This window comes from Limulus polyphemus, unplaced genomic scaffold, assembly GCF_000517525.1.
Source record: "Limulus polyphemus unplaced genomic scaffold, Limulus_polyphemus-2.1.2 Scaffold155, whole genome shotgun sequence".
In the NCBI taxonomy this organism is placed as follows: domain Eukaryota; kingdom Metazoa; phylum Arthropoda; class Merostomata; order Xiphosura; family Limulidae; genus Limulus; species Limulus polyphemus.
Window position 1 is genome coordinate 556,358 of NW_013665765.1, and position 24,101 is coordinate 580,458.

The 24,101-nt window shown below is 33.2% G+C and overlaps 1 protein-coding gene across 2 annotated transcripts in view; it reads right to left on the reverse strand.

Moving 5' to 3' along the window:
- Positions 1-24,101, reverse strand: part of LOC106476413 (zinc finger protein Gfi-1b-like) — an 88,740-nt gene that overhangs the window by 38,954 nt on the left and 25,685 nt on the right. Inside the window, exon 1 of one of the 2 annotated variants that reach the window (XM_013937078.2) lies at positions 17,188-18,300. The exons of the other annotated variant lie outside the window; for it this stretch is intronic. Coding sequence (XP_013792532.1) covers positions 17,188-17,404 — 217 coding nt within the window. The 5' untranslated portion in view covers positions 17,405-18,300. Of the gene's footprint in view, positions 1-17,187; positions 18,301-24,101 lie in introns of those variants that run through there. 2 annotated transcript variants of the gene reach the window in all.

Consider the following 24,101-nt stretch of genomic DNA (forward strand, 5'->3'; position numbering starts at 1 on the left):
CATATATGTATATATAACTTGTAAGGCTCTGTTGTTATATAGAGTTGTTAAAATGTATATTTATTGTGTAAATAATCAAGAGACAAAAAATTCGTATTCAAGCTGAACGAGAACTTGATGCTGGTAACTCATATATATATACACACAAACACAAATATACATATATATAATCATACTTTCTTGAACATCATTTTTTATACTTGTGTGTGTGTGGTACTGTTCGCAAACCAAATAGAAATATTGTACAATTTTATTGTATTTTTGTATTATAAGAATATATTTATATATTCAGTACTTGTTACAGTAATTCTACTGTAAAAGGTATGTTAATTTAGGTTTCTTTTTCAGTAATGTAAAAAAAAAAGTGCTTCCAGAACACTAGAGTAGAAACCTATGTTCTCTGTTGTGACTATAAATTGATATTTAAGAGCGTGTACGAATGGTGGCGGATTTTATGTCAACCAAATCAGTTCCGTGTCGAAACAAAGCCGATCTCATGTTCGGGGACATTCTAGTCGGACAGACAATCCTCTTAACTCGGCGTGGTAGCGGTCTTGAGCTCCCACAAATTAATTGTCGACTGGCAACTTCTAGCCTCCAGAATAAGCCGAGTATGACAAAATACTACCCCTTAAGGATGGCAGCTCGGGTTTGTGGTCACCCTTAATCTAACGACGATCTAGTTGGTTGTGTCAAATATCTTTCGATAAAGCACGACGAGCAATAGTAAAACCAGTAAAAACGATAGAGAGGGATAGGCTTTTCATACAGAAGTTGAAAGAAACAACGAATTCTTTTTCTTCTAGTTTGCAAATCCAATCGTAAATCCTAAAGGTTTTCAACTACTATTTGTGTAACCCAATTTCACAGCTATTTCCACTATACATCAACCACAGCTTGCGGACGATCCAATCAAAATCAAATAAAAATCTCTGGTGAAATCCCGAACGGTTCCCAGTCTCCTCTAACAAGGTTATTATTTTCGGATTTCAATCTTGTGGTTCTTCTGTACTGACAAACCCATCATAAGCTTCAAGAAGATTTCTTCTGCTGTTTTTAGGACTGAGTAGATCGAAAGTCTTCGGGCAATGTGAAAATATGTATGGTTTAAAATAAATATTCAGTTCGATGTATTTATATCTATAAGTATGTATATCACGTATTTACCTTACAAGAAAATGAAGTGGTTATATTTATTAGTTTTGATGGCCTTCAGCCAAAATGTGTGTTTTTTTCTTCAATCTTGTAAGATATGTTTTTATTCGGCCATACATGTTTTTATGAACGCATAATTGACGCGCTTTGCATAAAGAAAATAAAAACTTTTGTAATCTTGGTTTTTACCTATTTCTTAAACAAGGGTGGGAGATTTTTAAGTGTCCTAAGATTGGTGTTTCGTTTTATCTTATTTGGGAACGAAATACAGTTGCAAAATTGCTATCATATTTCATGATTATTTACTTCATTCACTGAGAAAAAGCACACGTGCTACTGAAAATGAATACTGACATAACTAACGTATTTTCTTAAGGTAACAATAGAAAAAAAAATACACACACTTCTCTCAATTACACTCTTATGAACAATTCTACTGTGGCCTACAGCAAACAAGATTTGGGATCATACTGTTTGATGTAAGCCTAAGGCCGCGACATCTTGAAATAAAATGAATAAAAAAGTAGTTGTTTCGTTGTATTTTTACCATGTTAAAGAACTGGTTACTTGGGCTATTTGTAATCATTAATTATTTGAAAATAAAAACACAGATCAGTTAAGCAACATTTATTACGGCACAAAAAATTAAAAACTTTGTAATTAATGACACTTTGCAAGATGTTAATGAAGCTAATTGTGTATGTTCCACCAAATGAGAAAAATAACCTTTTTAAGATTTCGAAAGATGAAATACTTCAATAAAAATATCTTTGGGGCAGGTTGTTTAAGATAATGAACGTTAAGATACTTTAAAACAGGGTATGAATTTCCACCCTAAATATTTTGCTAGATCTACTATTTTTATATCAGTGTGATGGCTTCTTGACGATCAAACATATCATCCATGCTTTCCACTGAAGAGAAGAAGTATAAAATATAACAATGCGATAAAATGACTTTAGTACAGAGAGTGTAATGTCTCAACAGTATCTCTGTAGCTTGATTGATACTTTGAAAAGTTTTCGGGAAACTAGGTAAAAAAAAGCCTCTTACACTAAATAATAAAGCTATAGTAAGTGACATAAATTATATCTTAGTAAGAGAGGTATCTAGAGAAGTAGGACTCTCACAACGGTGGAGATGCACCGTTTAACAGATATAACCTCTATTCGTAAGTGAAATGGCTAGAATAAAATAGAGCAATTAAGCGTTAAAAACGGGCCGATATGGATACTCAAGCCAAGAAGACCCAGTATCTAAAGTGACTATTTACTGTCCTCAATCATAAAAGCAAGGAAAAGAATTAACAATAACGAAACGGATCACTATAACCCAGTTCCATATTGTATCTATATAAACAGATCACTATAACCCAGTTCCATATTGTATCTATATAAACAGATCACTATAACCCAGTCCCATATTGTATCTATATAAACAGATCACTATAACCCAGTTCCATATTGTATCTATATAAACAGATCACTATAACCCGGTTCCATATTGTATCTATATAAACAGATCACTATAACCCAATCCCATATTGGATCTATATAATCAGATCACTATAACCCAGTCCCATATTGTATCTATATAAACAGATCACTATAACCCAATCCCATATTGGATCTATATAATCAGATCACTATAACCGAGTCCCATATTGTATCTATATAAACAGATCATTATAACCCAATCCCATATTGTATCTATATAAACAGATCACTATAACCCAATCCCATATTGTATCTATATAATCAGATCAATATAACCCACTCCCGTATTGGATTTATATAAACAGATCACTATAGCCCAATCTCATATTGGCTCATATTTTATATAAACAGTATAAAATACAAACTAAAATACCAAGGTAAATAGTTGCTTCTATTACAATAAACTGAAAATGGAATTCGCCTCCAAATTAAAAACAAGTAGCAATATATTCATCACTATGGATAGAATTATGGTAAGTATGATTAATAAGAAGGCTTTAATAGTTCATATGTTTTTACTTCATAAGCTTATGCCTATTTCTCGTGTTTTATTACAGTATATCTAAGAGTGATGAAATAATTCACTATGCACTAGAGTGAATTTTTACCTTCATGTTTGATTTCTGTCGTACTATATAAGTTAACTCTATCATGACATATATGTCTACATATATTCAAATATCTTCTTTTGAAGTAACTTAAGGTTTATATTAACACTAATGATTGAATGTCCTCTGCCTGAGGCAGTGATTGTTCCAAATCCCAAATCTGGAAGGGGAATAGTGGTTAACGTACTGAGACTCTATATCCAAGTGTTCATGATTCAAACATCCATACTCTGAAGCCTTCTTTGGGTACGTTATAAGAGTGACAGTAAAATCCTACTATTTGGTCAGACAAAACTAGTCTAAGACTTGGCTGTGGATGCTGTTAACTAGCTGCTTTCCCTCTATATCATTTCAAAATTAGGGACGTCTATGCGCCGATAGTCCTTTATGTGTTTTTGGCTGAAAATTCTGAAACAAAAACGAAACATACCACACATTTTCCACGATACTAAGCTAACGATGATCCTTTATTTTCTCATTCTCTTTTTTTTTATGAAAGTTATGTTTGAGTTGTCTTTGTCTCTTAGAAAGACGGTTAGTTGAAAGAAACTAATTAAAGGTCTAAGTCTGATTTCTATAAAGGCAAGGAAATATAATTGCCGAAGTTCGGACATGGGAATTAGTATAGGAATGTATTCCTCCTTAGTATCTGAGACAAATGTTAGAGGGCGCTGTTTTCCATATTTGTTGTTGATTCAAATTTTATAATCAGTTTGCACAGTGACTTCGATGTGTGAGGATGTAAATTGAACGATAGGAAAATGTTTGGTAATTTTGATGCTTAAATTTTGCTTTATAGATATTTATAGTTTTCATTCATTCATTGTAGAATATGAAGGTGTTATAAGCCTTAAGACTTACCGTGCGCCACTATGGGTAGGGGAGACAACATATAGGGAGATGTCAGATTTATTTTTCTTTGATGTTTAATGAATTATTAACTTGACCAAAATGTTTGCACACTGTTCTATATTGATGTTATTGTACACATGTATCGATCAGCTATAGAGTAAATGCGCGAGTAGTAACAGAGAAGGTAGGTATGATCGGACAAACATGTACGAACTGCTATTCTGATGTGTATAAGTTAGTTTGATAATTTCTTCGTCACATACACACCTGTTTTGTATGCTTTTTCGAAACAGATCAACGCTTTGTTCAGGTAATTTCTCTGTACTTGGTGTAGAGACATGCCTCGTCATATGACAGAAGTTATAGGGCGTCAAATTGTACGACTGTCCACAAATGGTATGAAGCAAACGGACATTGCCAGAACAGTAAGGATCTCTTAGTATAGTGTATCCAGAATCCGGAAACGTCATCGGACAACAGGAAATGTTGTTCCAGGAAAGTCCACTGAAAAACTACTGCCCCAGATGACTGTGTTTTGATCAGGTTAACAAGTCAAGAAATCTCGCAACACCTTATGACAGGAATGACATGAACATATTCATTCCAATTTATGCAGAAGAACAGTGAATAGGAGACTGACCAAACAAGTTATTTGGCAAAAAGGGCTACTCTGCAAAGCGATATTGACCAGAATTCACCGCCGTCACCATGTTACTTGGGTACTACAGCATGCCAGCTTACAGTTAAAACACTGGCATGTCATCTTTTCAGGTAAGTCCTGTTTACGGGTGTTAAAGCTGATGGTAGGATTCGTGTTCGTCGATTGCCTGGAGAACAGATGAGGGAAGGCTGTCTTTCCCACGGGAGATGGTACAGTAAATGGTTGGGCAGCTATTCATAAACTGCTCTTTATATCCTCCAGGGAAACGTCAAGGGCGCCTCCTACAGGCATCCCATGAAGACAATATATCTGCCATATTAAACGGCAATGTTTGCCAATAACTTTGTGTTGCAGGACGAGAACGCTACTGTACACAATGCGCGTATTGTACAGGATTATGTCGACCAGGAGAACGTTACAATATTGTTATGGCCAGCAAAGTTTCCAGGTTATAATCCCATTGAGTACTGTTGGGCAGAATTGAGCCGGAAAACTGCTAACCACGATCCTAAACCAGCTACTGTAGCATAGTTGCAGCGCCTTCTAGTGACAAGTTGACATGAAATTACGGTGGATTACATCAATAGCCTCATCGACAGTATGCCTCGTCACCTTGCGGAGGTTATTAGAGTACGAGGAGGACCAACCAAGTACTGAATGTTTCATATGAATTGATATAAGGTTACAGACGCTATTTATATTAATTTGATGCCATGTTTTGGTAAGATTTTGTTATGATTGGTTTGGTTTGTTATGAATTTCGCGCAAAGCTACACGAGGGCTATCTGCGCTAGCCGTCCCTGATTTAGCGGTGTAAGACTAGAGGGAAGGCAGATAGTCATCCCCACCCACCGCCAACTCTTGGGCTACTCTTTTACGAACGAATAATGGAATTGACCGTCACATTATAATGCCCCCACTGCTGAAAGGGCGAGCATGTTTGGTGTGACCGAGTTTCGAACCCGCGACCCGCAGATTACGAGACGAGCGCCCTAACCACCTGGCCATGCCGGACCCCAGTTTGCTATGATAGATGAAACGTTAAATTAAATGTCTTTCTACAGGTGTCTGATAAACTTGTTTGCTGTTCTAATAGATCATTCATTATGTGCATAGAACTTGTCTCATTATACAAATTACATATGTAGATCTTTAATATAACATTCATTTTTCAGTTTGACAGCGATAAGTGTATTTGTATTCCATCTTAATAATAATGATTTTATTTGTTACAAAATATGCAAACATTTTGGCTAAGACTGTATATAGATCATGAGTTGATAGCTTATATTTTGATCGACAGTCCAGAAATACACAAATTATACTGAAGTAGATATTATAATTTAAAAACGATATTCAATTATAATGACTGCTGAATGTACATATGTTGAATTGATAACTTGATTCATAGAAATCTTGATGAACTATAGTTCAGTAGACCATAGTTTTACTTACATAGTCATATCAGTGTTCCAATCTTACGAGTTTTAGAAAGATCAATACAATAATTATAATTTTGTAATCATAGTTCTATGTAATAGCGCATTGTTTGTCACATTTATAGGATAAATAACGTGATTGGCTCGTGATTTAAAGCGAAATTAATGTAATTAGAATAAACTGAGTCGTCAGCCGTGCAATACTGCAATTGTTGTTCAGTAGCTTCGTATAGAAGATAAAAGATATTTAGCTATCTGCTGAGTCCACCGCGCGGATTCGAACCTGGGATTTTTACGTTGCTATACGAGCTAAAAGAGGAAATGTAAGTTTGCTAAGAGCTTTACTTACTTCCTTACAAAGTTTTAGATCTTCCTTTCCGGTGACTCAGCGGCAACCTTTGGGACTCACAGAGTTAAAACTATCTAGTTTTTCAACGGTAAGTTTAAACAAAAAAGATTTATAACGCTAAAAACCTGGTTACGATATCCGTGTTGGTTACAACACAGATAGCCCATTGTTAACTTTGTGCTTAACTACAAACAGACATAACACTAACATTCGGGATTGGATTCTTGCGATTGTCTCAGCACAAAGATTGTCTGCATAATGTGCAGAATTGTGCTTAACCGTTTTTAGAACCTTCAATTTCTACCCTTTAATCTGTTTTTGTCAATATGTTTGTTGGTTTAAGCTCCAAACTGGTACTCTTTACGTCAAACAGATGTTTCTGCACTTGTCACGTACTTTTGATGATTAGATTTGATACATTTAACCCCTTTTTTTGTACATATTTATCCAAACCAGTTTTAAGTAATATTTCAGGAACATTTTCTTTTAGTTTTTCAGCTACTTTTCGAGCTTAAAATATTAGTAGATAGAGCTACTATTTATGGAGCATATTTCGTTGTACACATCTTTATAAAGCTATTACGGAAACCTACAAAGTCCCACTTGAAGCAAAGATCATCTTCAACTTGATATAGATTGTTTGCTTGTTTTGAATTTCGCGCAAAGCTACACGACAGCTATCTGAGCTAGCCGTCCCTAATTTAGCAGCGAAAGACTAGAGGGAAAGCAGCTAGTCATCACCACCCACCGCCGACTAACGAATAGTCATATATAACGCCTCCCTCCCCCACGGCTGAAAGGGCAAGCAAGTTTGGTGGGACGGGGATTCGAACCCGTGACCATAAGATTACGAGTAGAGCGCCCTAACCACCCGGCCATGCCGGGCCCTTGATACAGAACCAACACCTTACGATTAATTTGATTAACGCAGTGTTGATCGTATTCGGCCCTAAAAAAATAAGAATATATGTCCATATATCCATCGTTATTAACAAACACAGACCATTTTTTTGTCCGACAATGAGAAATAATATTCTATATATGTCCACCAAGTTTAATAGAAATCCGATCATTTTCTGACTGAGTTATAGAGCAAAAATAGTGTGAAAAATCGATCCCTACGTTATCAGATAGGGATTGTTTGGATTTTCGACAACTTTCTGTGAACTTGACCAAAAACTAATCAATTCTAAGTTTGGTCATAGTCCAAATGAATACTAACTTTCGTCCAAGTCAATTCAGCCGTTTTCGAGAACTCTTGCTGACAAACAAAAATACACACTTACATAAAGGGGTGAAAACATAACCTTCGGTGGCGGAGGTAAAATTGTCGGTCACGTAAACCTACACATAATTGAATTAAATAGTTATTATGCGTAACATATTAGACTAAAAGTTTATCAGTTATTGAAGAAATGATAGATCTTGGCTAATAGCAGCTTAGTGAATCATAAGCTGTATTGACTGTTACGAAGCAGTTTTACAGAATAAAGTTGTATCAGTTGTCTTAAAGCTGCTTTATAGATCGTAAGCTGTAACAACTCTTACAAAGCTGCTTAATAGACTAAATGTACGAAGCTGCTTGACAGATTAAAAGCCGTAACAACTGTTAGAAAATCGCTTTACAGAGCATGCATTTTATCAGATAATACAAAGCAGCTTTATGAATTAAAATTGTTGTATCAGCTGTTGCAAATTTGCTTTATAGATTACTAATCTATCAGCTGTTATGGAATAGTGTTGTTTTGTTAGACTATTTAAAGTAAGCCATTTGTTCTACAGCAGCATATTACACCTTCAGAAAACAGTTGTTGCTTTTTTCGTACAAAGCTAAACGATGGGCTATTTGCACCACAGAGTTTACCACAGAGAATCGAACCCCCGGATGTTAGCGTTGTAAGTCTGTAAACTTATCGCTGACCCACTGGGTGGGACACCTTTATAAGTAAATGTAACTTCAATTCTTATATTTTAATTTGTTGCCCCCTTGATAACTCAATGATAAACTCGGATGTTTATGACATGAGTTCGTGGTTGAATCCCTGCAGTGGGCACAGCTCAGACTAACCCTTGTGCTGCTTGCGCTAAAACAGTTAAACTTTAACTTTAGCTTCTTAGAGCGTAATGTGTATTTTTTATATAGTGCGACTTATACATACATGCACACCATGAAATGATGCTGCAACTTGTTAGATTCTAAATTCTGTAAGTTATAAAGACACAGTTTGTATGATCATATAATCTGTAATCTTCTGTTTCGAGATGTCCGGTTATATCATCAAGTATATCCATTCTTACAGATTAGCTTTTTAGATTAACGCAATAAAATGGTTGATAAGATATTTTAATAGAAATGAAAGGCGGGTTAACACGTTGTCATCAGATAGAGACGAGTTGAAAAACTCAAAACTGGAGCTGATGAGCAGTAACCAATCATGGATATTAGTTTAAGTCAAAATACATTTTTTAAAAAGCATGAAGCGCAGCCTGAAGTTTTATTTATTTCATGTCCTTTAGTAACTTTGTAGTATTTTTGTAACTTTTATCTTCCAACATTAATTCTGTGTTTGGATTTGTGCACAGTTAGTTTTAACTGATAGTGTCTATGTTAATTTAATCAGGGGCTTAGTTTGCGTCTTGCTTATTCAAATTATGAAGCAAGATATTCACTTGATTTAAAGAATTACGTTGTGTATTCTGATATATTTTGATAGAAGAGAACGATGTACTTTGTTATTTCTAAGATGTTTTCATTGTTTCGATCCAACCTTTTAGGCCTCAATCGATACCAGATGTTTCAATCCATTTTGTCAGACCGTAAGGCTTAGCTGCTGTTACGCTCAACGTGTTAGTACACAATCTTCATTTGATGTTATGATAAATCTTATTATATCGTAAGGCTTATCTGCTGTTAAGCTCAACGTGTTAGTACACAATCTTCATTTGATGTTATGATAAATCTTATTATATCGTAAGACTTATCTGCTATTACGCTCAACGTGTTAGTACATAATCTTCATTTGATGTTATGATAAATCTTATTATATCGTAAGGCTTATCTGCTATTACGATTAGCAGCACATAATGTTCATGTGATGTTACAGTTAGAATGTCGTTCCATAATCTTTATGCTATTTGTCGCTTTTAAGCCTTACTTCCTATCATTGTTGGTGTATGTTATTATGTTAGATCATATCATATATATGTGATTGTTTAGGCACCTTTCTATATTATCTTAGTCCATATCTACATTAGTTGTCGCTAATTTATCCATCACATTAGATCATGATCTGTATCTAGTTTCTGGTGAAGTGACCGGGTTAAACTGACGTTATGTTTCATCGGGACCACACTTACTTTTGCCACTGCCTTGAACAACGAGCTAAAAATTATCAAATACATGATTTTACTTTAAGCCCTCAAATATGAAATTTATCACAAAAGTTAATTGTATCGTGAGTTTACTTAGTTATACAGTCTAGTACAACTTTGATTACTCTGGTTGCTTTAAAACTAGTTCTAATCAAAGTTAACTATATGTATACATAACTCTTTTATATTTAAAGATTTTTAAAGCATTCCGTGTAATTGATTATTACTACAGGAGCGCATCCAAGGAAATTCTAGCATATAAGCTGGAAACTTACTATAATAGTGTTTCATCTTTGAATTTCATATTTTAATGTCTGAAATGGATAAAAACCTTCTTTTCAGCACTAATGCAACTATATTTATATTACAATAACACTCAATAGGTGTTTCAATCAACTAACACTTAAAAACACTCAGTTGTTCCCTAACTGTACATTTAAAATAGTTGTTATCCGTTCATTTTTTTACAACACTCAGCGTTTTTGAATATTTTTCCTATTAAGAAAACAGATGAAAAAGTGCAATTTTTTCAAAAACTTATTCTTCCCTAGTTATTATAACAACAGAGTATTGACATATGTGAAAAGTTTTATATAAAATAATCTATAAAGGATAGAAAATATAAGTTACTCTCTAGATACGGTTTGAAATTCAATTTATTTATTTTAGCGCTCATACAACTCTGACTTAGAAGTTGAAGCTTCTAACCTACCATAGATTATTAAACAACAAACTTTCATATATATGTAGTTGTGTAAATAAATAAATAAAGCGTTTATTATGTACTGTAAAAACTATTAGTGTACTGAACAAATTTAGCCACATTAAAAAATAACTCCTTTTTTATATAACTTACTAAATGCAACATTAAAGGTAGGAATATTTCATGTACAAAGAACATCTTTGACAAATAGGTTTCAAGTGATCACAAAATACAACTTGAAGTAGAATAATACTATATTTAATATACCTATCTCGAAACCTGTAGTTTACATAGGTTTATTCAAGCTAGTTTTCTAGTTTTTATATGCAACTTGTGCTTTTTTTTAAAAGTTAGAAAAACATGTTTTTTATGCTATTGTTAAATGGAGATCATTCCTATAATAGTGTCCGCGTGTGTGTTATCGATCACAACCAATGTTTGTAACAAATGGGTTAGGCTATATATATTATTACCGTGATACCTGATAAACCAGGATTAGGCTATACATTATTACCGTAATACCTGACAAACCAGGATTAGGCTATACATTATTATCGATGATACCTGACAAAGGGGTTAGGCTATACATTATTACCGTGATAGGCTGACAAACCAGGATTAGGCTATACATTATTACCGTGATACTTGACAAACCAGGGTTAGGCTATACATTATTATCGTGATACCTGACAAACCAGGGTTAGGCTATACATTATTACCGTGATACCTGACAAACCAGGGTTAGGCTATACATTATTATTGTGATACCTGACAAACCAGGGCTATGCTATACATTATTACCGTGATACCTGACAAACCAAGGTTAGGCTATACATTATTATCGCGATACCTGACAAAACCAGGGTTAGGCTATACATTATTACCGTAATACCTGACAAACCAGGATTAGGCTATACATTATTATCGTGATACCTGATAAACCAGGGTTAGGCTATACACTATTAACGTGATACCTGACAAACCAGGGTTAGGCTATACATTATTATCGTGATACCTGACAAACCAGTTCCTATCTCACCGCCGAAGATTTTTATGTAAATTTAACATAACATTTCAACATTTGTCCAAACGTTTCAAAACTCTAGCCGCTTTGATATATTCTAATTTGACGTACTCGTCGTAAGCAAAATGATACTTTAACTGCAATTGTATGTACGTTTGCTTCAAGTATATAACCAGATTTTTCGATTTATTTACAATGTGATGTAAGACATGATTTCAACATTTGAATGTTAGAGCAATCGTGAATGCAGTCGATTATTTTTACTTGCACAAAATTATTAACACATTTCAGGGTTCATAATTTACTTCATGTTCCTAATGAACTCGACGTTAAGATTTCTTAAATTAGAACGTTAACTTAAACTGTAAATTTGATAAGGTCCCTGTAAGTAAGTATATAGGTTTCATTGTAATAAACGGTAGCTTTATAAAAGCTGTTATTTATTTTTAACACTTTGTGAATAGGCCTAATTAATCATATTAAACTCTAAACAGGTGGCGATGAAAGTTTTAATTAACTGGGAATTATTCAGCTAATATCAATTATTTATTGTCATTTGTCTTCATCGTGTATCTCAAAGCAACGTATTCTTTGCTTGCAATCTAAATATCAAGAATTTTGTTTGAAAGAGAGGAAAACATGTAAAAAAGGAGGATTTTATCTTTGCAATAATAATGTACTTTTCAGAAAACCGTAAAGTGTACTGGTATTCTTATCTACAGAAAAGTACAGAACTACTTACCTCGTGAACCTATCAAACATAGATTTTCATTGGCTGTTTGAAGTGTAACCAATAAGAATAAGTCGCAATGAATATCTTGTAGAATTTGATTGGCCATTTTTCAAAATTATTTTTAGAGTTAAGTACTTAATTTACAGTAATAAGAATAAAAATAAGCTTTAAACGAGTAACTGTAAAATGAGGGAATAAAGAGAAACTGAATCTTTTCAATCACGAGATAAAGTGTTGTCTAATTGTAATGCACTAACAAATGGAAAATTTTCACCGTAAAGTTTGTATGTTTGTTTTTGAATCTAGGGCAAAACTACACGAGGACTATCTGCACTATGCGCCCCTAATTTTAAAGTGGTAGACTACAGGGAAAACAGCTAGTCAACACCAACCTCCGCTAACTCTTGGGCTGCTCTTTTGCCAACGAAAAGTGGAATTGATCGTCACGGCTGAAAGAGCGAGCACATTCGCTGACGGGATTCAAACTCGCAACACGCAGATTGTTAGTCAAGTTCCCTGTATAACCACCAGGTCATGCCAGACCCCTTCACCGTAAAGAAAGTAATACATAGCAGTATTTAAGATTAGCTATTTCTCTCTTTTTTTCTTCTGTAACATGACTAGTAAGCTTATTAATTTGGATTATTCAGTTTCTACGTGTTCCTAGATTTTTATCTTGTGAAGTTTACATATGAATGCAGGCACATGTAACGTATCTCGTATCAAAGTAGTATTATCAAATTAATAACAATAGATTTTGTCTTTAATTGTTTTTTTCTGACTGAAATCGAGTTCGGTGTTTGGTAAAACTAGAAGAGGCTTATTATTATCACTTTCGGCAGAAAAGAAGGATTACTGATTAGCGCACTCGTTATTTTTTACCATTTTTTTTAGAAACATAATGTTTGAGCTCAAACATTTATACAATGGAAATACGATTTTGAAGGAAATATGTTAAAATTATTATAAAAACCTCTTATAAGCGCTGTTTCAGAAAGGGAACCTAAGCCTAAGGCCTGCTTTTTTGTTGTAATAATAGACAAACGAACGATAGGGAAAATACATTTCCTCTGCATCTAATTATTGCAAAAACTTAACACAAAAAATGCACGTAGATCGTAATATATTTGTTCTTGTTATGATACAAACTGATATTAAGCAACCATTGAATTTTTATTGTATCTGTGTTTCTTATATGTTGTTGGTAAACTATTCTGCGAATTTTAGAATTGACTAAAAGGTACATGATAATTCTAAATGCACCTCAATTTCCTCAACAGAACATGTAACAATTAACAATAATCCACACGTCTAACTTTCAGACATTTCCCAGATCATTATTTTGTCCCGCTATATTTGTCTTTATTGCGCTAACTTCATCTGATGGAGAAGCATTTTGTCCCCCGGTGGGACAGCAAGTAAGTTTACGAACTTACAACCCTAAAATCCGGGGTACGATTCCCTCACGGTAAACACAGCGGATAGCCCAATGTGGCTTGCTAAAACACAAACAAATAAGAAACATTTTATTATTAACTATTATTGTATATAATGGTTTAGAGTAAAGTACATTTATGTATGTAACTACTATTGCAAATTTAAGTTTTAAAAGTTCATTTTGTGCTTTACGCATAGTTTAGGTTAAAGCACTGTTTACGTGGTTTTTGAAAAATTGTTGCAATATGACCGTGTGACGTTGTTGAGATGTATACGTACGTGATTGGTTGTAGGAGTGTATATGCTGAGCTGTTGAGATGTAACTGTGTGATAAGTTCTCGAAATCTATAATTAAATGATGAGCTGTTGAGATATATCTGTGTGAAGATGAGATGTAGCTCTATGATAAGTTGTTAGGATATAACAACGTGATACATTGTGGAAACGCAGCTATATGACGAGTTTTTGGATATAACCATGTAAAGACTTATTGAAATGTAACTATATCATACGTTTTGAGATATATTTATATAATGGTTTATGAAGACGTAGCTCTATAATTAATTGCTTAGATGTAACAATGTAATGAAGATTTGAGGTGTAGCTACATGATGAGCTGTTGAAATGTAGCTATGGATTGAGTTGTTGAGATATAACTACATGATGAGCTGTTGAAATGTAGCTATGGATTGAGTTGTTGAGATATAACTACATGATGAGCTGTTGAAATGTAGCTATGGATTGAGTTGTTGAGATATAACTACATGATGAGCTGTTGAAATGTAGCTATGGATTGAGTTGTTGAGATATAGCTACATGATGAGCTGTTGAAATGTAGCTATGGATCGAGTTGTTGAGATATAGCTACATGATGAGCAGTTTAAATGTAGCTATGGATCGAGTTGTTGAGATATAGCTACATGATGAGCTGTTGAAATGTAGCTACGGATTGAGTTGTTGAGATATAGCTACATGATGAGCAGTTTAAATGTAGCTATGGATCGAGTTGTTGAGATATAGCTACATGATGAGCTGTTGAAATGTAGCAATATATGAATCAATGAGAATTGTGTATAGATATCTTTACATTGACATACTGAGGTGTAGCTGTGTGTTGAGCTATTCATGAGTAGCTTTGTGATAAGTTTTAAGACATCTCTTGATGATTCTTTGTCGAGGTGTCGCTTTATGATGAATTATGAAGACGTATCTTTATGAAGAGTTGTTGAGATCTAGTTCTATATTGAGTTAGTTGTAATCAGGTAAAGAATGGATTGTGAAATATAACCTGAAGAAAGTGTTTTAAATCATAAAGAGATAAAGAGCGGATTTTTGGAATAGAACAATGTGAAGAATATATGTTGAGTTATTTGCAGTCGAAGAATGTATTTTGAAATACAGTGCCGCGAAGAAAGATAATTTAATTAAATAAAGGCAAAGAAATGATATTTTGGGATATATAAAATTATGAAGGAAACATGTTATTTTAAAAACATTATTTGATTATCTGTGTTGTCATACAGTTTTAGCTAACACTTGTAATTAAAAAAAAAAAATCACTAATCCATTTTACCTGCTCAGGAAAAATCTAACTCGTTGTTAAGGAAGAACACACATTTTGCCTTAAGTAAATAGTGTTCTATATAGTGGTATATTATAAGATTTTGTTTCTATTATAGTATCAGACAAGATAACACGATAAAAATTTGACAGTATCATTCAAATACGACTATCATTTTAATATTTTGCTCCATTTGTTACTCTATTAAATGGTGGGGGAAACTGTACGTTTATGGTATAAAATTATGTCATGTTATGTAACAACACAACAACTACCTTTCAACTGATTTGTATTTCTAACAAATCAGTTACGACCACAACAGAAAATTGTTGTACAAACCGTGTTTTGTGTTTATGCTTGTTTCAGCTTTTAGATACTTATTTTTTAATTTAAAACGTGTGCAGAGTAGTTTTAAGCATTTTTGGCTATTAAAACAAGCAAGAAAAATAAAGATTTAAATAATTAAGTAATGAAAAACCGCAAGTTGAAAAAAAAATTAAATAAATAATAAGTTTGCTCAGCAGACGTAACAAAAATTACGTACACAAAACTAAGCTAAAGATAATTTTCTGATTTAAAAAAGCAAAAAATACTAACCACTGGCTATGTTATCGAACCATTTGTCAGTCAAAAAGTACTTACCGAGACGCGAAAGAGCTAAATGTTAGTTCGTTTGAAGCTAGGTCATTTCGACTGTATACAGTTTCGCCTTTTCATTTGTTTCAATTTTTTATTATGAAAGCTATTCGTGACCGAATCGTCAATTTTAATCCTCCGGTCACAATGACATCTAGCTGGAAATACTTTTCATACTTTGTAGTATCGTAATTTAAGTATAATTTTGAGAAATGAACTTAGGTAGCCAAATTTGCGGTTTCTTGAGTAAAGGAACTTGAAAAGAAATACCATAACTACGATAGAGCGGTTTTCTTTATGGATCTCCTCTTTCCAAAAATGTCTTTGAGATAATGATGTTTCGAACCCTGGAATGAGTTCTTCTGCAAGACTGGTAACGTAAGAACCTCGTAGACATCCAGACCCGAAGAAAAGCTCAGCACAGTGTTCGAAACGTCGCCATTTTAACGAAATTTTAGGAAAGAGAAGGTCCATAAAGAAAAACACTTCACCACGACAAATATGCTGCCTTAACGATTTACAAATTTTCATTTTCCTGACAGTATTTTATTCTTAAAACGGCAGTCATTTTATTCATTGTAACCGTTCCAACATGTTATTCGTTGTAACTGTCTCATGTTTCAGCGCTTAATTTATCTCTAGATACATAACATTTATCAAGCATGCATATTCTTTAAGCACTGGAAATGACCGTCGTTGTAGTATATAGTATAAAATATATTCGGATCAGGCTATATTATATGCCTTTGCACCTATCTATTTTATGTGATTAGTATGAAGAGGGGAGGATTATTATAATAACCAGTTACGATTGACGTATTTAAGAATAATTCATTCACAAGATAGTAGGATTTTATTTTACGTTAGGGAGCCAAATAATGTTATGAAGTTGGCACACATATCAACTCCGAGATTGCATGGGATTGTGCAGAATAAATGCTTATCGATCTTTCCAACTACGTTTAACAAACGTCTATAAGGATTACAGATAATTTATTGTATTGATCAATCAGAAACCGTTAAAACATATATCAGCAGCCAACGATTCGTTTGTTATACAAACAGTATGTTAAACACATACATATGTATATATATATATATACAAGGAAAACAGACTAAAGCTATAGACTCAAGAATATATACGAAACAACGACTACTTGCCTTCTTTTAGTCGTTTCGGAGTAACTACTCGGAAAGCGCTGCCCGTCTGGTCAAAGGTCACGCTACTTCCTGAAGCAGCTTTCTGGCGCTCTTCTGAATCTACTGGATGTAACATTTTTTCAGCTTGGTTCTTCACGAAGGATGTATCAGTTCGTGAGACTAGGCTCTTTAGCGACGGTTTTAAGAAAATTTGGGTGCGCGGCCTTTGTAGGTCCATTCATACCTCAGAAACAAAACTGTCACGATATAAGATTCTGTTCGATTGTTTAATGTTCACTGACAGTCACTTTCTTCTTTTAAACAGTGGAAGTTGTACTTACACAATAACCAGTAATATATTGTGTTAGTTTCACTGCCGTAATGCACCCGAAATTTCGGAATACTCTCTGAGTATATAGGTTTAATGTATTTTCGTTATAGCCTTCCTGCAATAACCGAGTGTTCAATCGTCAGTATTTTTCTTTCCTCATCAACGACTGACAGATAGATTGTAAAGCTTGTGTATAATAGACTTAAGTAATTTGTATTTAAAGTCGCTGAAAGCTATATATCGTAGTTTTCTCGCAGTAAATCTCTATTCAATTATTAGTAAGATGTGTAAAAAAAGAGTTTGTTACTTGGGGTGCTGAATATTGGTTTGGAATAATAATCTCGAACCATTATCATTAAGGATTGAAACAGAGCCATTACGTTATTCGTATAAATCTCAACAGTCATATTTTATGAAGATAAAACAGTTTTTTGTCACAGGTAAAACTGGGCCTGAAGACAATAATTTCGATACACCTGCGGTACTTCGAGGTGTGGGTTCACTCAGAAACTTGTAACTGGAATTCCATTCAGAGGGTCGAAGAAGTTCGACTCTGTTAATAAATAGGGTATCATGTGTTGACAGCAGCAGTCTAGCTCTGGTTAAGATATGCACGAGACCCCGTGTGCTTTCCGATAGCACGTGGAAATGATGTGAAAGGCCGGCAACTGGTGAGCTGCCGTATGAACAAAGCCTGCTTTCAAGTTGAGTTATGCGGTCAACAGTGGCGTAGTCCTGGCCTGACTCACTCTAGTAGAGGGAAATAAAGCCGATGATTATGATAATGACCAGAATTAAGTGGACCGCCGGCCCCACCAATAACTCACAGTCTCTATCATCGTGACGTAAGGCATGCTGCCAAACCCACCAAAGCTCACCAGGTTCGAGCGACACCTAGCGGAAGCAGCAGGTATTAGGAGAGATAGGATGGGGAAGCTGGGTGATGATTTGGATATGTTGCTGCCGAACATTTATATCCATATCTAACGCGATGGAGAAAACAAACCGTGAGTGAACATCGTTTTTAGTTTCCGTTAAATTGTTATATCTTCAATTAAGTAAAAAAATGACTAAGTAGCCAATCATCTTAGAATACTGTTTGTGATAAAAAAACCCACTTTTTAATACCATGCCGTTAGTGATATTCATTTTGTGTTTAGACACTATAAATCGAATTAGACTACTTCCGATGTTTCCTAAAGAGGTGCGCTCATTGCCTTTATGTTGTCGAGTTAGAAATTTGCTAGTAAGTGTAAAAAATAATGATAAACACTAATAGATTATGTCCACATTTTATCACAGTTTCGTGCATTCAGTTTCCCAAATATTAGGCAGATGTGAGAGTTAATGGACTCCGTAAGCATTTAAATATGTCGTTGTGTATTACGATTAACTATTTGCTTGGGCTTATTGAAATATTATTTAAGATACTGTTATTTAAGATGCAAAATATCTGCATTTCTTTATTTCTAGCTTCTGCATTATAAGTACAATGGTCAGAATGCTAGACCTGGTAACGTCGATCCCTAGTAATTTTAGGTGTAAGATTTTAGCTTTTAAAACGATCACCTTGGATCATATCTTTATACTGTAAACGCATTATTTTCACGTACTGAGCTTAGTTTTATTACAGAATCATTTAACACTAAGGTGTTTTTGTTTTTCTCAGATACTTTTGTCTTTAAAACTAGAGGGGTGGCTGTTCGCGTCAATTGAAGTTGAACATATCTATAAGATGAATGTTGTCGAACTAGGGAGTTTTTCGTCTCTAATTCCACCGCTGTTCTCTATTATTATAACTTTCCGTGGTGATTATAAGTTTGTTTTTCTATGGAGGGAGGGGGTGTATAAATGCTTCTTACAAAATATTTTCTTAATAGAACAATATCCTGAGTTTGACGATCTTGAATATTTTAATATTTTGGTCATAGTTTATTTTTTTATCTTAATAAACAGAAATGTTCGTAATAGTTGTTAATAAGTTCCGGAATGGAATAGTTCCTGCAGATTTAGTGCTAGAGTTCCCAAACATACAATGAAAAGTATAGCATTTAAAATTTCAGAACTTCGTAGTAAAGATAATATGTTAGCTTGTAAAATTATAAGGTGCTTTATTCACCCGTTTAGTCGGATTCCAAAATTATCCGTGCTGTTGCTTTTATTTAATCTTAACCGATAACACGAAATTAATTGAACTGATTAGATTAAAATATGGTGTCTCTTTAACGTGTTCAATCACACTGCTTATTGATATTTTAAACCCAAATGTTTATTACTCTGACTAGGACAATCACACTGTTTATTGATATTTTAAACCCAAATGTTTATTACTCTGACTAGGACAATCACACTGTTTATTGATATTTTAAACCCAAATGTTTATTACTCTGACTAGGACAATCACACTGCTTATTGATATTTTAAACCCAAATGTTTATTACTCTGACTAGGACAATCCCACTGCTTATTGATACTTTAAACTCAAAATGTTTATTACTCTGACTAGGACAATCACACTGCTTATTGATATTTTAAACCCAAATGTTTATTACTCTGACTAGGACAATCACACTGCTTATTGATATTTTAAACCCAAATGTTTATTACTCTGACTAGGACAATCACACTGCTAATTGATATTTTAAACCCAACATGTTTATTACTCTGACTAGGACAAAACTGTCAAAAGAAGACGATCAACACAAGTACTATAATGTAAAGCAATTTTAGGGATGAAACATTGTTTTGAAGACAGATTATGATTACAGTGTGAATCTTTAGATTTAGCTAAAATAAATCTAAAGCATAAAAGTATACGTTTACATAATTTTATATCACTGTGTCATGATCACCAAGTGAGCTCATTATAATACACTTGGCTACTCTGGGTCTACTGTTCTCTTGTTCTGTATGTGTTAGTTAAGAGAGTGACGTTTAAAGTTTATATTTGTTCTACTCAGCCTCACACCAGAGATGAAAGTTTACCAGTCTACGCACTTACATTATTTAATATTTGTATATCATAACTTTATCTACAATTTTCAACAATTTCAAAAAAACAACAAACGAAACTGCTGATTACTTTGACAAAACATGAACACTTACATGACAACTTATTGATCAAAACACATTAAAAACATGATCACTTACATGACAACTTATTGATCAAAACACGTTCAAAACATGATCACTTACATGACAACTTATTGATCAAAACACGTTCAAAACATGATCACTTACATGACAACTTATTGATCAAAACACGTTCAAAACATGATCATTTACAACGCTTGAGATCAGTTGCAGTTACTTAAGAAAATGAAATTCTAGTTTGAAAAACATTAGTAAGAATAAGCTAGAATTATACTCCAATACAAGAAATATTAGGAGCGTTTCTATTATCCTAAGAAACTTTTATTTCTGAGCACATCATTTAAGCAACTGAAATCTACCGGCGACTATAAAGATAAAATTCACTTAAGACTCAGTTGCTACAGGAGATTTAGCACGAAATTTTCATCTTTTCTTTAAGAGTTGTCTTCTTTGATCAACTAAACCTAATGGCGACTAGCAATTATACTCCGCCCGCGACTAAACAAATTAAAAATTCTACCAGCCAGAGACTTAAGCAGTTGTAAAAGGCTTAATTGATTTGATTAATACTTGGGAGTTTAGTGTAGCAAACGTTTCCTTGATGCTCGTATACATTATCTTTTTATATATTCAGAAGTAGATATACTTGTATAGGTTGACCGGAAATGACATAAGGGTAAGAAGTAGATATACTCATATAGGTTGAACGGAAATGACATAAGGGTAAGAAGTAGATATACTCGTATGGGTTGACCGGAAATGACATAAGGGTAAGAAGTAGATATACTCGTATGGGTTGACAGGAAATGACATAAGGGTAAGAAGTAGATATACTCGTATGGGTTGATCGGAAATGACATAAGGGTAATGAGTAGATATACTCGTATGGGTTGACCGGAAATGACATAAGGGTAAGAAGTAGATATACTCGTATCGGTTGACCGGAAATGACATAAGGGTAAGAAGTAGATATACTCATATAGGTTGAACGGAAATGACATAAGGGTAAGAAGTAGATATAATCGTATAGGTTGACCGGAAATGATATAAGGGTAAGAAACAGATATACTCGTATAGATTGACCGGAAATGACATAAGAGTATTCCATACAGATTTTGATATAGAATGAGCTCACCCAACAGGGCATTGCTAATGTTAAAGATTTCATTATAACATGGCTGAATATCCCGATCTATTATCATTTTGCCACAACTTACACTTTAAAGAGAGATAACATAAAAATCTAATGATTTTAGATTCTTTGTACGTGTATTGTAAAAAAATATTAACTTGTTTCTTGTCAGGGAGAATAATTAGTGGTGAGATACTCGTGGTTTGAAGCTGTACTAAATAAAGGAAATACACGTACATTTCCTTGGATATAGATCACTTATAAGATAAAAACGAAGTGCAGACATTCGGTAACAGAATGGACGTTTCTGTGTAATTTATCTAAGATTTTACAACTCACATGCACAATTTGAAGCACCAAGCAGTTCATTAAAATTAGTGAAATACGGTTGATCGGTTGCATCTACATATCTAAACAAAAAACAAAAAAAAACCTGAAACACACTAATAAAGCAATCAAGTAATTACTTAAAAATTCGTTGAACCATGCCGGTGTTTAATGAGATTTGTTACGCGTACAATGTTATTTTATTTATCATATTTACAAACTAGGAATGCTTAAAATTTAAATGCTAGTATTTAAGTTTCCGTTCATTGCCACCAAAGTAAAACTGACATGAAAAAATGTACAGCAAAACGTAGCTTTATTAGGGTTAAAACAGAACTGCTTACTTGAAATTCTTTGCGTGAAGTTTACATCACATTTATAGTATAACGTTATATAATAGAACATTTTCTCGGCAATAATTTCTATAATGGTTTACTCATGAAATAGTTGAGTGTTGTTATATAAAAATATCACAGAAACCTATAATATTCATATAGTTTATGAAAACGCTAGATGTATGTATAAATGATCTTGGTTAGTTAATCGTGAAAACATAAAATATGAATAGATAGTTACACAGATGTTAGATCAATAGTTAGATAAATAAATAGAAAGACTGATGGATGGATACATTTATTAGTAGATATTAATCATATATAAGTATTTTATATAAAAAAATAAACAAATGACAGTGTTGAAATTCCTCTTCTTAACACCAAAGATATAAAAGCTAGATTTTTCAAAACTAAATACCAAAGGATGAACAAATCCTTTGAATGAAACAACTTATAATTTAGTGTTAATAATTAAGTTGTCAAATTCATAACCTGATATCATGAGTCGTCGTACAAGAAAACTGTTGAATACGTGTGTGCGTGGTAGTAAACAAGTCACTCTACCGATAATATACAATCGCAGTTCACTTTCTATTAAAAAAAATCACGTTATGAAAAAAATTAAGCTGTAGGAACTTAATTTTCTAATTACTTTGTAAATAATACAGTATTTTATTTAGTTTATTTGAGCAGTCTGGAGATAGAAGTGATCGTATAAGTTGTTTTTTTTCAAAATTGAGACTTTCTTAAAGGTTTTGAAGATTTTTAAAGTGTGTAAATTCTGGATAGAAACTAGGATCTTGATTTATAGATAACTCAAGTACAGACTTAATGATCTGGGTTTATTATGTATTGCTATTTCACTTACAGATTTTAACAAAGGCAAAGAATAGGTAACATTTAGAAACGTTAATATCCGTATCTATCTATATATATTTGTCTATTTATCGAACAAAACGTAAGTTTATTGAGACCAATAAATAGAAATATAGTTAATATTAACTTAAAAGATGCAGGTAATAGAATGTGTAAATTTACATTAAAAATGTTTCATGTTTTTTATTCTTGATGAGCAATTTAATCAGTTTTCTTTAAGCTAGATTAGGAAATAAATGTTTATAATGTGTTATATATTAGATCAGGATTTTTTCTTCTATTATATTTCGTTTGCTTTTCTCTGTGCATCAGTTATTTTTTAGCTTTTAAACAAATCTCCAAGTTTACAATAACAATTGTGTGTTTTTATCATAAATAACAAATTATTGCAACATGATATTTATAAAAATTTATTTTTTTTATCTTTTGATGAAAAACATATTATTTATAATGAAATGTATTAATAAACTAATATGAGCTTAGCAGAATATCTGAAATAAAAGGAACCTTTTCAGCCTAACCTTGATTATTTAAACACCTTAAGCAAACATCACGATGAAGAAGATAACTACTCAGTTTTTTTATTCTCCATAAAATTTGCACAACAACCCGGCTTTCTGATGAAACTTCTCATAGAGTAGGATCTGTTTATGTTATAGAGTAGGATCTGTTTATGTTATTCTACAATTGTGGTATAATTTAGACAATTTTGAAGCAACTGTAACTCAATATTTGTGTGCTACCTCACATGGACACTTTTATTTGAAGATTTTGTAACCTTTTAGATCCTTATAATTATGAAAAACTTTGATAATAAACAAAATTACGACACTTATGATAT